Source organism: Panthera leo, chromosome E3 (assembly GCF_018350215.1).
Source record: "Panthera leo isolate Ple1 chromosome E3, P.leo_Ple1_pat1.1, whole genome shotgun sequence".
NCBI lineage: Eukaryota > Metazoa > Chordata > Mammalia > Carnivora > Felidae > Panthera > Panthera leo.
This window is the reverse complement of record NC_056694.1, coordinates 26,279,147-26,294,140: the sequence shown is the minus strand read 5'-3', so window position 1 is coordinate 26,294,140 and position 14,994 is coordinate 26,279,147. Positions and strand designations below refer to the sequence as shown.

At 44.6% G+C, this 14,994-nt stretch overlaps 1 protein-coding gene across 3 annotated transcripts in view; it reads right to left on the bottom strand.

Annotated features, from left to right (window-relative positions):
• The window catches only part of TMC7 (transmembrane channel like 7), a 56,670-nt gene that overhangs the window by 12,382 nt on the left and 29,294 nt on the right, over window positions 1-14,994 (bottom strand). For all 3 annotated transcript variants that reach the window (XR_006197827.1, XM_042922207.1, XM_042922208.1), the window contains exons 7-13: window positions 11,667-11,814; window positions 9,970-10,143; window positions 8,173-8,330; window positions 5,599-5,716; window positions 5,071-5,168; window positions 2,631-2,817; window positions 522-652 (exon numbers count right to left, since the gene is read on the bottom strand). Coding sequence is in view for 2 of the 3 variants with exons in the window: in XM_042922207.1 (XP_042778141.1) it covers window positions 522-652; window positions 2,631-2,817; window positions 5,071-5,168; window positions 5,599-5,716; window positions 8,173-8,330; window positions 9,970-10,143; window positions 11,667-11,814 (1,014 nt within the window). In the remaining variant the exon portion in view is untranslated. The remainder of the gene's footprint in view (window positions 1-521; window positions 653-2,630; window positions 2,818-5,070; window positions 5,169-5,598; window positions 5,717-8,172; window positions 8,331-9,969; window positions 10,144-11,666; window positions 11,815-14,994) is intronic.

Here is a 14,994-nt window from a genome sequence, read left to right as displayed (position 1 = left end):
GTGGGGGAGGGCAGACCCAACCAGTACTCTAAAACACTGGCAACACAGCCAGCCAAAGTTCTGGAAGTGGACCGAGACATTCCAGCATCCAGAGAGAGATTCCAAAACAACGATGGGCCTGGCTAAACCAGGAGTGACTTACTGACTTCTGCAGGTGGAACGCCATGAATTTGGAAAACCAATAAAGAACACAATGGACCCTTTGATATAAAAGAGGAACATGTCTGGGGCGCCTGGGTGGCGCAGTCGGTTAAGCGTCCGACTTCAGCCAGGTCACGATCTCGCGGTCCGTGAGTTCGAGCCCCGCGTCAGGCTCTGGGCTGATGGCTCAGAGCCTGGAGCCTGATTCCGATTCTGTGTCTCCCTCTCTCTCTGCCCCTCCCCCGTTCATGCTCTGTCTCTCTCTGTCCCAAAAATAAATAAAAAACGTTGAAAAAAAAATTTTTTTTAAATAAAAAAAAAAAAAAAGAGGAACATGTCAAGAAGCAAGGAAATGTTCTCGAAAACAAAATCATATTTACCGTGCCATGCTGATCGTCAGAGGTATTATTGCCAAACACAGCCCTATCAGCAACACCAACAGGAAGAAGAAATTAGAATTGGATGCTCTGAACTGCCTTGGGGAGGGCCGGCAGGTGTAAAGAAGACTTATCTAAGGGGAGAGAAAGAAAGAGAAAAAAGTAAGAGCATAGCTTCCTTGAAGGTAAATGAGCACATTCATGCATCCCAGGGGAATGTAAACTGATGCCACTTTTCTAGAGGGTAGTCAGCAATACAGATGAAAATGAAACATGTTTAATCCAGACCCCAACGCTGGGAAATTCATCTTGATGAGAAAATAGAATAAATGGGCCAAAGTTCACGTATATGGATGTTTACTGTTATAGTTACTGATATCAGGGAGTAACTGGAAGCAATGAAAGAGCTATCGACAGGGGTCACTTAAAGGTTAAAGTGCATCCACACAATGGAATACCCTGAGCCGGTAGAAAGGATATGGGCTTTGCGTCCTGCCCTGACAGTACTATGAAATGAAAGGGCAGATTTCAGAACTCTGTGCTGTATGATCTCATTTAAGTTTTTAAAAAACTTTACAGGACTTTAAATATGTGTTAAATGGATCCATGAGAACATACAATTCATTACATGAATTTTTTATAAGCATTTATTTCTCCTGTATATTAAAAACAAATATCTCCATCAGGGCCAAAAAGACTTGTGGAAATATCAAGTGGAAAGGGGGTGAAAGGTATAGCAATAGGCATAAGATTTCCCCTTAATATTTTTAAAAAATACATTACTAGGAGGGAGCAGCAAGCCGTTCTGACTTCAGCAGAAGCCAGAAAATCTTCTGAGCCAGACGGCAAAGAGTACTAGGGACCCCCGGTGTCCTGTTTGGGGGTGGCTAGCTGGTCAGGCCTGTATCAGCCATGTGCCCCTGACCTATTCCGTTACTCCCACATATCTTTACTGGGCTACACACCGGGAAAGCACTGGGTAACCAATACTTTCTGGAAAGGGAACAAGTTCCTATATGTTTTCTCACATCCACCTCTCCTTCGGTTACTTCAACCAATTGAAGTTTCCAAATGAAAGCATCAGAACATTCTTCAAAGGCCAAAACATCTGGGTAGGCTCAATTCAAGGCTCTGCTTACCTAAGGATTAAATAGCTTAGGTCTTGAGTGAAGTAAACCTGGAGTCACTTATAAGCTATGTGACCTCGGACCAGTTACTTAACCTCTCTGAACTTCAGCTTCCTGATTTATAAAATATGATTAACGTCAGTACCTACTTCAAAAGATGTGTATAAGCATTATATGATAGCCTATGGAAAGTGTTCAGCAGGGCAGGGGAGTACCTGGTATTCTTATCATTATGATTACTGTAATTATGAATATTAATATTATAATTATTATTTCCATTTCTGAATCCTCAGGGCTTGGCATAATAGGTAATTAATAAGTGTGAGGCTTATTAGTAGATGGCACCTCTGGAAGTAGGGATGAAAGTTACTGTATACATATCTGCATGGTTTAAATGTTTAATATTGAGCATCTATTGCTTCTATAATAATAATAATAATAATAATAATAATAACAACAATAATAATAAAAGAAGTTCAGTAATGAAGCCCAGATCAGTCAGTCATCTGCAGGGCCACTCTACCCATTCAGCACTTAGTTCAGACACAATACTTACTTCCCGTGAGCCCTTCAAGGAGCTACACAAATAACTGACACCTGAAAATAAATACAATGCCTCCAACATCCAAACAGAAAATGACAAAACTTTAATAAATGCTTTGTTAAACATCACCAGATGTGCCACTACCAACTGATGGATCAATTACAACTCAACTTTTAGATGGTTACCTACAAAAACAACATTTAAATCACAGGAGCAAAAAAAAAAAAAAAAAAAAAAAAATCTTAAGACTCTCAAAATTATAAAAATGTGGAAATCCATTCAAAGTCTTTTTTTTCCAGAATAAAAATATGTATCAAATAAGGAATGTAGTTTTAATACATCTGATGGGACGTGGATAGGTTCCAGTCACACGACTGCCGAATGCCTTGCAAGGTCAAGAATGGTCCAGAATATCAGCCCCCTGCCCAACCTTCTCCTTACCTCTTTCACATAAAAGATGATAATGAGTTTCAAGGTTGCAATTGCAGGGAGAAGAGGGGAGAAAAAGGCTCCAATCCAGCAAATGGTTTGCCCATAAACAATCCCCAGAACGTTATCAGGAATGGCAAATTCCTGCTGTCCCCAGCACTGAACCAGTTTCCAAGAAGAACAGTAGGTCACCAGGAGCCTGGAAACAACAGGACAATTTCTCACCTGGATTGCCAGTACCTGCCAAGGCCACAGAACCACGTCCTCCAAATCACGGCTATTTCCACATACATTTCTCATGGAAACTGGTTAGTCATATGTTTAGATGCAGAAGACCGTGAACTCTGGAATCATTGAGACCAGAGTCTGAATCTCAGATCTACAGTTTACCAGCCAGATAAGGTTAGATGAGGTTCATTTCCTCATATGGAATGTAGGGGAATTATAACACAACCTACCGCACCAGGTTGTGGTGACCATTAATGGCAGTCTCTGTGTTCTGGCTTGCCACTCGGCTCAAAAAGTAATGTGCATTCACACAGAAAATGGCTTATGAGAATCCTACCACTTAGCATAACCGCTTCCTGGAATCCTAGAATCTTCTCACGGAAACCCCAGAAGCAGGGGCCTGTGACTAACACACATAGTTGTTCACTGCGGATTGCCACGTGTTAGCAAAAATACTGGAAACGGGCGCCTGTGTGGCTCAGTCAGTTAAGTACTGACTTCGGCTCAGGTCACAATCTCATGATTCGTGAGTTCGAGCCCTGCATCAGGCTCTGTGCTGACAGCTCAGAGCCTGGAGCCTGTTTTGGATTCTGTGTCTTCCTCTCTCTCTCTCTGCTCCTCCCCTGCTCATGTTCTCTCTCCCTCTCTCTTTCTCTCTCTCTCAAAAATGCAACAAACATTAAAAAAAATTTTTTTTAAATACTAGAAACAACCTAAATGACCATCAGTAGGGGCTACATTGACAAACTATATGCCACAGACACAGTGGAACATTATACAGTCCTTAAAATGAACAAGGAAAATCCATGTGTCCTGACTAGAAAGTTAGTCATGATATTTTGTGTGTGCAAGGGAGGAAAACAAGTAAGCTGCAGACCAATGCAAATGTACCGTGATCCCATTTAAAGGCGGAAAAAGAACACTTCTAGCAAGACTGTGTGTTTACTTATACATGTAGTTATGTAAATGTGTCTTTGTTTTTATTTATTTATTTTTTTGAGAGAGGGAGAGGGAACGCACACGTATGTGTAGGGGAGAGGGGGAGAGGGAGAGAGAGAATCCCAAGCAGGCTTCATGCTGTTAGCATGGAGCTGGACACAGGGCTCGATCTCATGAACCATGAGATCATGACCTGAGCCAAAATCGAGAGTTAGATGCTTAACTGACTGAGCCACCCAGATGCCCCAGGACTGCTGGATCTACCCCAATGGCCACGTCTGAGAAATAAGGTAGGACTGGGGAGTTAAGGGGACAGTAACAAAAGAGAAGTCTAACTATTCTCTGGACTTCTGTATTTATTTAAATACTAAATATTTAACATTTTTAAATAAGCACACATTCATGCCATATTTGTGTAGGTTTTTAAAAGGACACTTTCTTTTTTAAAGTTGGTTTTGAAGGGCTTACTGGACTTCTGACATGCCTGAATAATTTGTACACCTGGGTAAAAAAAGGGGTTAAGTAAACAGTTTCACTTAAGGCTCAAGGAGATGCCAGTAATAATATGATGACAAAATAATGGTGACCATGTAGGGCACCTGGGTGGTTCAGTCCGTTGAGCGTCCACCTTCAGCTCAGGTCATGATCTCAAGGCTCATGAGTTCAAGTCTCACATCGGGCTCTGTGCTGACAGCTCAGAGCCTGGAGCCTGCTTTGGATTCTGTGTCTCCCTCTCTCTCTGCCCCTCCCCTGCTCATGCTCTATTTCTCTCTCTCAAATAAACATTAAGAAAAATTTCTTTTTAATTTTTTAAATAATGGCGATCATGTGGTGCTAGTATTTTCTTGAGTGCTCAGTACTTATCTCTGCGTTTTCTCATGTGATCTTCACGACAGTGCAGTCAAGTGGCTAATGCTACCATCCCCACTTCGCAGGTGGGAAAAGAGGCACAGAGCTTAAATAATTTGCCCAAGGTCACATGACCAGCAAGTGGCAGTCCTGGGGCATGAACCCAGGTCTCCCCTGACAGTGGCTGTGCTAATGGCCGGAAGCCACCTCCACGGAAGCCTCATGGAAAGCAGCACCATTTCTGTTTATGCTGCCTTTCAAGGAGGCACCTAATGGACCATGAGGTCAATGGCCCAGAGCAAGTTAAAAGTCACCAGATGGTTGTTGGTGATTTCTGTCAGCACTCTGTGAAGCAGCTGTGGTGGGAGCCTCCAGCGAGGACTCGGGAGGGGGTCAGAGGGGTAGGGGAAATAAGAGGGGTTTCCCTCATGCTTACTTTCTAGGAAAATCCACAAAAAGCGTCACGGCCAAGATGATGATGAGGTCGAAGATCATCAGCTTGTACATTTCCTGTCCAACTTGGGTCTCCCAGCACTGGAACCAAAGAGATCAAGAGAAAATGAGGCCCTTGGGGCTCCTGCCTGGCTCGGTTGGTAGGGCATGCACTCTGGATCTCGGGGTTGTGGGTTCAAGCTGCATACTGGGTGGAGTGGTTACTTAAAAATAAAATCGTAAAAAAAAAAAGAGAGAGAGAATGCCAGGTTCTCAGATTCCTTCCAGAGCCCTTTTCGCCCACAGATCCTGCTACCTCTGGAGGCCACCAGCAGATGCTCCTCTGAGCTCCAGCACAGACTTTGGTTTTCAAGCCTAGAGAAGTGTCTCCTGTGTCAGACTGTGCCATACAGCAGGAAAGTGGGCCAATCTGGGATTCAAACCCAGAGGTTTGAGGGCTGTTCTCTTAACCTTGAGCCCGTCACCCCAGGATGACCCACCCTGCAGGACACCCCCATCCCTGCAGCCTCACCGGGTAGAGTTTCTGGTTGTAGCCACAGAGCTCACAGGAGTAGTTATCACAGGATGTAATCTTGGAGCCCAGGGTGAATACCAGCACACAGATGGTGGCCAGGCGCATGAACACACACCTGCAGGGAAAAGAGGAAGGGGAGGGCACAGGACGAGGAGGCCTCAGGGCAGGCCGGCTCCTTGGAACTGAAGCTACGAGGGGAAAAGCTTCAAAGCAAATCTAGAAATATTAGAGAGTTTCTGTTTGGGATTATGAGAACGTTCTGGAAAAGGATAGTAGTGCTGGTAGCAACACTGGGAATGTACTTAATGCCACTGAATTGTACACTTAAAAATATCTAAAATGGGAAATTTCATGCTGTATATGTAATTTGCTACAATTTTTTAAATGGCGGGGGGGGGGGGGGATCAAAAAGCTGGGAATTCCTGCATCCATGATGATGCAGCCACACTACAGAACATTACACATTCCTGAAGGGAACTAATTGTGTCTTTTAAGTAGAAGCTTTGAGAGATGTCTGGTATATTGGGGAGTGGAAAAAGCATGTTACAGAGTGTCACTTAGATAGGATCCTATTTCTGGAAGAACACAAAACAGGCAGATGGACAATGGCAACCATGCAGATGAGAGCTGCCTGGGGGAAGCAGGATTCAAGACAGGAGGGCAGGGGCGCCTGGGAGGCTCAACTCGTTCAGCGTCCGACTCTTGAATTTGGCTCGGGTCATGATCTCAAGGTTTGTGAGTTCAAGCCCCATATCAAGCTCTGCACTGACAGTGTGGAGCCTGCTTGGGATTCTCTGACTCCCTCTCTCTCTGCACCTCTCATGCATTCTTTCTCTCACAAATAAACAAAGACAGGAGGACAGAGTGGGCTAACCTTTTTTAAAGATGCTTTTCTATTGTTTGCTTGTAAAAAAAATAGAAATATGAAAAAGTTAGGAGGGGGGAGCAAAGCACTCTTCTGGATACATAGCCTGCCACCTGACGTTGTGTCCCTCCTGGCAGAATGTGAGTACCCAGCACCACTGGGGATGGGCCCACCACTAAAAATGGAATCTAATGAAAAGTCAGATTTGACACAGTTTAGAGCAACTGTAGGCAACAGGAGGATACAATATACCACGAAGAAACAATGAACTAAATCCACACTAGGGGATGTTCTACGGGACAAATGCCCAGTGTCCACCCAAATCAATGGCATAGAGAAGGGGAAGGGGAATTCTTAAAAGAATAAAGGGGGCTTAAGAGACGTAACAACCAAACGTAGCATGTGGATCCTGTTTGGATCCTGGTTTGAACAAAACAATCCTAGAAAGCCATTTGCAACTTCATCAGGTAACTGGCTTGATTTTATTAGGTATGATGATAGTATGTTAAGGAAGAAAAAAAAAGGTGAAATAAGATTTGGGCAGAATAATCCAGCAAAAGTTGGGGAGTGGGACAGGTGAAACAAGATTAGCCAAATGTTGGTAATGATTGAAACTAAGTGATGGGCATATGGGGGGTTCATTATACCTTTTGTTCTGTAAAAGTTTTGGGGGCGCCTGGGTGGCTCAGGCGGTTGGGCATCCGACTTCAGCCCAGGTCATGATCTCACAGTTTGTGAATTCGAGCCCCGCGTCGGTCTCAGTGCTAACAGCTCAGAGTCTGGAGCCTGCTTGGGATTCTCTGTCTCCCTCTCTCTCTCTGCCCCTCCCCTGCTTGTGCTCTCTCTCTCAAAAATGAATAAACATTAAAAAAAAAAAAAGTTTTGTTTTTAAGAAGCAAATGCCCTCTGAGGCATGAAACGCTCTATTTCACACTGTCCCCACCTGGTTCTCTTCAGCTCATTTGTGTTAGCTCCCCAGACCCTGCTTTACAGCTGTCCTTTCTTTCTTTTTTCTAGGAAACTGAACATTTATTAAGAATGAAGAGAGATATTACAACAAGTTATAGTAAGTCAGCTGAAACACATCTGGTCAGTGACTTAGCCACATTTTCTTGGTACTCACTATACCAGTAGATGCCTCAGGCAGGTTCGTGCAATAAACCCCTGTGACTCTCCTCCCCTCTCCTCCCAAGGCCCTTACACCGCGTAGTGAGGTGGCAATGTGAGGGAATTCATGCCTCCGGGAGCCAGCCACCTTTAGGAAGTCCAGGATGAGTACCTTGTTGGGTGGGAACACTCTTAAGAGCTTTCCTACCCAAACTCCCAGTTGTCCAGTAGGACTGAGCCCCAGCTGCCAACAGCTCCAATAAGATACATTTTATCCCTTCTCTCTCTCTCTCATTCCCTCACTCCCCTACTGGTAAACACTAACATCTTCCGAGCAACACCGCCTCCCAGGGCCCCCACCTCATGCCCTCAGCTGTTGATATGCTAACACATGTACAAAAAATATAGTACCGCTGAGCACATGCTTAAGTCAAAGAGATTTCACTGCATGGGCACACTCCGATTCATTCACAGGGGCTGTCTGAAGGCTGTAGAGGCCTCTTGGCTCAGCAGGAAAAGGTGCCACAATTGATCAGCAATGTCTGCCATGAGCAAGAAAGCGGGCAAGTGGTGATCTGCTTGGCATGTCTAGGCATTACCTAAGGATTGTCAGCCGGATCTCAAAGCCTGGGGAATAATCCTCATAGTGGATGATTTTGGCAAAGATCATTGGGGTGATAAAATTGGCCAGCGTGATCACAATAGAAGGCAGGTACAATATCAAAAGGTTCTCTCCAAAAACCATCTTGTCAATTTCCTGTGAAGATAACAAAGGGAAGTTTGCACCCAGATGAATCGACCTTGAAAGAACTTAACTCTGACGTAGTCAAGTCATTATGCTGAACACCTTATATGCTATGTGTCAATTGTATTTCAATAAAACTGGAAGAAACAAACAAAAAAGAGCTCAACTATACATATTTAGAAAACAAACAGAAGAAAACATATATGTCATTCAACATGGCCCATAAACATAAGCCATTTCCTTCCTCGGGTGTTCAAATAGAGGAACTGTGCTCTAGCACCTCAGGAAGAAAAATTAGCTCTATTGGATTAAGGTCAAGTATTGAAAGAAATCCATGGATGGGGTGCCTGGGTGGCTCAGTCGGTTAAGCATCTGACTCTTGATTTTGGCTCAGGTCACGATCTCATGGTTGTGAGATCGAGCCTCAAGTCGTGCTCTATGCTGAGTGCAGAGCCTGCTTGGGATTCTCTCTCTCCCTCTCTCTCTCTCTTTGCTCCTCCCCTGCTCATGGTGTATCTCTCTCTCCCCCACAAAATAAATAAATAAACATTAAAAAAAAAGAAAGAAAAAATCCATGGAATCTGTATTAATGGGCAATTTAAAGTATTATTAAGGCCATAGTAGTAATTGATTTGGACTAGCCAGTCCCTCCTTTCAGAGTAACAGACTAATTGGTCACATATGTGGCTATCTGGAATAAAACTATGTTTCCTGGCCTCCCTTATAGCTAGGTACAGCCATCAGGGATGTGAGTGGAAGTTTTAAGTGCAAGCACTAGGTCTTGCCCTTGAAGGAAAGGGTGCGCTTTCCCCGACCCCTTCCCATTGGCTAGAACGTGAATGTGCTCAACTGTCTCGTACCACATAGAAGAGAACGCATCCTAAGAATGTCAGGGTCACAACAGGAATGAACCTGGGACCCCAATGATTGATTTCATGAAGTAGAGCCACCAGACCAACTTGGCTTTTTTAAACCACTGCTATTAAACTTTTTTAAATGTTTTATTTATTTTTGAGAGAGAGAGACAGAGTACAAGTGGGGGAGAGGCAGAGAGAGAGGGAGACACAGAATCCGAACGAAGCAGGCTCCAGGCTCTGAGCTGTGAGCACAGAGCCCAATGCGGGGCTCGAACTCACAGACCGCGAGATCGTGATCTGAGCCAAAGTCGGACGCTTAACCGACTGAGTCATCCAGGCGCCCCTAAAACAACTGCTATTTTAGGTAAAGTGGGGCCCCAGCTAGTAAGTAGTGGAGTTGGCGATTAAATCTAGGCAGGCAAGCCTGAATTTTGAATCCTGTGGATTCCAGGAGGAATTCCAAACACTCTTTTTGGATGCTTTTGTATTTTTATTAAAAGTGGAAATTGTGGGCTCCTGGGCGGCTCAGTCAGTTAAGCGTCCAACTTTTGATCTTGGCTCAGGTCTTGATTTCAGGGTTGTGAGTTCAAGCGCCATGATGGGCTCCCCACTGGGAGTGAAGCCTACTTTTAAAACAATACATAAATAAATAAAATCAAAGTGGAAATTGGTCACCTCTGATTTTCCAGTTCTCTGTCATATCAGCCAAATTTATATCCACTTCAGACAATGCACTTGGCCTACAAAATGTCCAGCCAAAGTAAAAGTTAAACTGACTTTCACAGAGTACTCACTTTTTTCATGTGCTCTTGTGAGAATATCGTTGCTCTATAAATTGCATAAAAGCACGCAGCTAAAACAGCCAGAACAACGCAGTTCAAAAACAGTCTCAAAGAGTAAATCCGTATTGTTTCTTCCGAGGTCCTCTCTGCTATCTTCTGCCGTATTCTTTCTTCCTCCAGATCTGCCTGAGGGCCAAAGAAAACTCATCTGTGAGCACTAGGTGAAGCGATATTCAGGGGTTGAACATGTGATTCACCGTCGTGCTCTATCCAGCCATCTATAAGACCTTCCTTAAGCAGTCGTCTCCCCCCAGGTATCTTCCCAGACCAAGCTCAACTAGTCTTCATGTCTACTAAAGACCTAAGTCAGGGTAGAGCCTCCTATTTAAGGCAACAGTTAGACTCCATAATAAATGTGAAAACGGAAGCATAACCTATTCATGACATTACTTACATGCAGTATGTGCCATTCCTTTAAATTTTTTTAAATGTTTTATTTACTTTTTGAAAGACAGAGAGAGAGGGGCGCCTGGGTGGCTCAGTTGGTTGGGTGGCCGACTTCGGCTCAGGTCATGATCTCGCGATCCGTGAGTTCGAGCCCCGCATCAGGCTCTGTGCTGAGAGCTCAGAGCCTGGAGCCTGTTTCGGATTCTGTGTCTCCCTCTCTCTCTGACCCTCCCCCGTTCATGCTCTGTCTCTCTCTGTCTCAAAAATAAATAAACATTAAAAAAAATAAATAAAAAAAAAAAAAAGAGAGAGAGGGAGAGGGAGGGAGGGAGGGAGCGTGAGCGGGGTAGGGGCAGAAAGAGAGGAGGGCAAAGGATCCAAGGCGGGCTCTGTGCTGACAGGCTGACAGCAACAAGCCTGATGTGGGGCTGAACTCCTGAACTGCAAGATCACGACCTGAGCCGAAGTGGGACGCTTACTTGACTGAGCCAGCCAGGTGCCCCTGTGCCGTTCCTTTAAACAGATAATACATTTAATTTGATTCCTTCCATCTTACTTTATTATGGTTTTGATATAATTGTCCCCTCCTCTTTTTTTTGGTAGGTTTGGTCAAGATACTATTTGTTCCTCTTTCTCCCCTTATGAGTCTGGAAATTTGTTTGTACTTTTTTGTATTCTCCATTCCACCTTATCATTGTGGCCTCCCCCCCTTAGTTGTTTCTCCTGGTATAAGTGATGCATGACAGATTCTCAACAGGTGGAAAAATAACAGCATGAGGTGGTGGGGAAGGAGGGAAGATACTCTCCCCTCCCATCCACCATCATGTCCCCACATCTCCTCCAATCCCCAGTCTATCAGCTCCATGCTTAGGGTAAGGGGATCTCTGTGGAAAGCTCTTTTTTTTTTTTTTTTTAAGTTTATTTATTAATTTTGAGACAGAGCACAAGTGGGGAAGGGGCAGAGAGAGAGAGAGACAGAGAGAATCCCAAGCAGGCTCTGCACCACCAATGCAGAGCCCGATGTGGGGCTTGAACTCACACACTATGAAATTATGACCTGAGCCGAAGTCGAACACGTACCTGACTGAGCCACCCAGTGGCATCCTCCGTGGAAAGCTCTTGAAACCAACACTGGGGAAACCTGCTGAGTACTGAAGACAGCCTGGCCCCGACCCAGCTGCTCTGCAAGCTACAACCCCCGCTTTCCAAGGCACGACTTTGCTGGCAAGGAACCCGCCAAGGGAAAAGCCAGCAGCACTCACCCGGAGCTCATACCGCAGGCTGCTGTGCTTCAGGTCCGCCATGCTACGGTTGGTGATGCAGAAGTCCCAGCCAGCAAAGATCTTGTTGCAGTAACTCTGAAAGTGCTCCTCGCTCCGGATCAGGTTGATTTTGAACCCTTCCACTGACCTGAGCCCAAGACATGATTCCCCTTCTTTTAAGAACAGCATACAGGCCCACCGATTGGCTTTGTTTGCAATTTAAAAAAAAAAAATGCATTTCCCACTCATGTTGACATGGACACGTTCTGGACCATTCTAAATATGAGTGGCAGTTAAACAGGTAGCTTGTTGACAATTATGTCATCTGCCCAGTGGCTTTTCTCACAGCTGGAATAAATCTAAACTCTTTAACACAGCCTAGAGATCCTGCACCGTGCCATCTTTCCTCCCATACGGCCATTCTGCTGTAACTACCATGGCTTTGTTTCCTTTCCATAAACACACAAATTTCTCCGGCCCCAAGGCCTTTGTACTTACAGGACCCTCTACCCACTCTTGGGACAGTTCTTCCCCTGCCTCTTCCCAAGGCTGCTCCTTTTGCATCATTCAGGTTTCAGCTCAAATATCCCTTGCAAAGATTCCTCACTGCCCCATCTAAAGTTGTGACCCCCACTTCAAATTAGTCTATTTTCTTCAAGGCAATGAACCTAATCCGCAATCATCTTGCAGCCCCTTAACCTGACTCAATTAAAAAAAATTTTTAATGTTTACTTATTTTTTGAGAGAGACAGCATGAGCAGGGAAGGGGCAGAGAGAGAGGGAGACAGGATCTGAAGCGGGCTCTGTGCTGAGAGCAGAGAGCCCAATCTGGAGCTTGAACTCACAAACCGCGAGATCATGACCTGAGCCAAAGTCGGACGCTTAACTGACTGAGCCACACAGGCACCCCAACCTGACTAGATTTTAAATTCCTTGAGGGCAAGTACCCTGGCTATCTGGCCATTTTTATATCTGGAATGCCTGGACCATAATATGACCAAATATAATTGATGGATAAATCAATGTATAAATGACTTAAATGGTAAAATAGCCAAATATTTAGTGAGCACCTATTTAGGTCAGATGTCACTTGGTGGCACATTTCATAATTTTAATTCATTCAAATGCCTTCCTGGAAAAAATACACCCCAGCCTTTGATGATACGAAAACATCGAATGCCACAGACTGTGTAGAGGCAACAGGATGTTTTTAGGATTTGCTAGTGAGTTGTAAAGACAGCTGAAGTGTAAGGAAATTACAGTTATCAGTCATTCTGCCAAAAGGTTACAGCAAAAATTGTATATCAGAACCACCTGGGGTGCTCTTCCAAAATGCAGACGCCCAGGAGGCCTCACACTCTGAGATTCCTAATTCAGGAGATCCCACGTGGGGTCCAGAAATACGTTATTTTAGCAAGCTCCATGGGGATTCTGAAGTCCTATACCAGTTGAAACCCTATGATTTAGACCAAAACTACATTTTACAGACGAGAAAGCAGAGATACAGAGATGGGAAAAATTATTTCCCTAGATCCAGAGAGTGAGGGCAAGAACTGGGGCTAATTTGACGGTGACAACGATGGTAATTTTAATTCAATAAATGTCTGGAAGGTGCCAGTACTAAGTCCTTTACCTGCCTTGTTTCAGTTAATCTTCCATTTCACAGGGGAAGAAAATGAGGCTCACAGCGGTGAAGGGGTGTTTGAACCTTGGTCTCTGGACCCTGAAGTCCATGCTCTTAGCTGTTAATAGCACTTCCTCTTCCTGGGATAGACTTTCCCCATGACATCACACCCAGGCCTCCCTCCAGTCTTCCTCAGGAAGCAATCAGAGGCCTGAGGTGAGGAGCTTGGGCAAGGTCTGAAGGTGGAGTCACTATTCGGCTAATAAAGCTTAAATCTTCTCCAGGACTCCTTCCAAGGTCCTGGGAGAGCCTCCAGCAATGTGTTCATATGGTCCTGTTGTGTTTATTTTTTCAGACTTTACACAAGACCTTTTTGTATTCTTCATCTTAAAGAGGGCCCCTCCAAACTGTCTAAACCGCAGGCCCATAAAACTTGGATCTGTCCCTGCCATAATCATAGAGTAGCAAAGCCAGACCCCAATCAACTAACATTTCTCTACCATGCATCTCTCTGCTCTCAAAACGAGCCACTGCTTTTTTGCATCAGTATGCTGCCCATTTGAGTGGGCGATGGACACACAGCACTTAATTTTCATCTCACAGATGCCAACACAGGATATGAGTGCCCAGCTAGTCTCTGGGGCTTTTTCTGTGGTGATAAATCCTAGTCTATGTGGAGGGCAACTCAGTCCTCAACATCCTGGTCCCTTCTATGCCTGTGATAAGGAGCTTCAGAGCCCCATGGCTTATAGCACCTATGCTCTCATGTAGACAGTGAAGTGGGTAAGAGAGGTGCCCACCCATAACCTTGCCTGCCGACCAACATTGTTGGGGCAGAGCGAGCAAGCTGTCCATTAAAAACTTGCGGTTCTCCTATAGTATTATATTAGTGCTAGAAAATAGCTGCCAGCCAGGGACATCTCCCAGCCTCCCCCACAGTTATCTTTGGTCTATAACTAATGGAATGTGAACAATGTGCATCACTTCCAGGCCTGGCCTATAAACACCTCCCATGTGATACTCCTCCATGTTTGTTTTCCCTTCCTGCCTTTTTAGCCAATGCTGAAAATGGCTGAAGTTTGGTAAACTTGAATCCCAGAATGACTGAGAAGGAGTCTACCACAGTAACTTGTGTCTCTATTCAGAACTTCATGTAAGAAAGATATACAACTCCTATTGTTTGGCTGTTGGTACTTTTTAGGACAGTTGTTTGTTAGTAATTAAAGTAATTAATATTCCTTGCTATTCATGTCTTGGGAATTGGCATCTCCCACTGAACCATTGGTCTACCATGGAAAATGAGACGTTTTCCTATGACCTTAACCTGCTGACCTTAGTTGAAGGGTCGGCTTTGGATACCTGAATGAAGCAGAGTCAATGAGTCTCTTCAAAAGGATTTCTGAACCTGTGACTGAGAGTCTATGTAAGGAAGCTGCCACAAGGAGAATCAGAGAGGAAGGAGCCCTTGCTTTTGGTTGTTTGGAAGACATACCTATATCCTTACCCTTCCTATAATTTGGAGCTTCCTCCCTACCTTGGTTCTCTGAGCCCCTCAGTTGCCCTTTACCGCAGTTAATCAGAGTAGGGTCTCTAACACTTGCAACCCAGTAGAGACCTGATTAGCATCCACACCAGATCCAAGGTAAGGTTACATTATGGCGCTGGCCAATGTGTGTAATTATGACTGACTGAAGCACCCCAGGC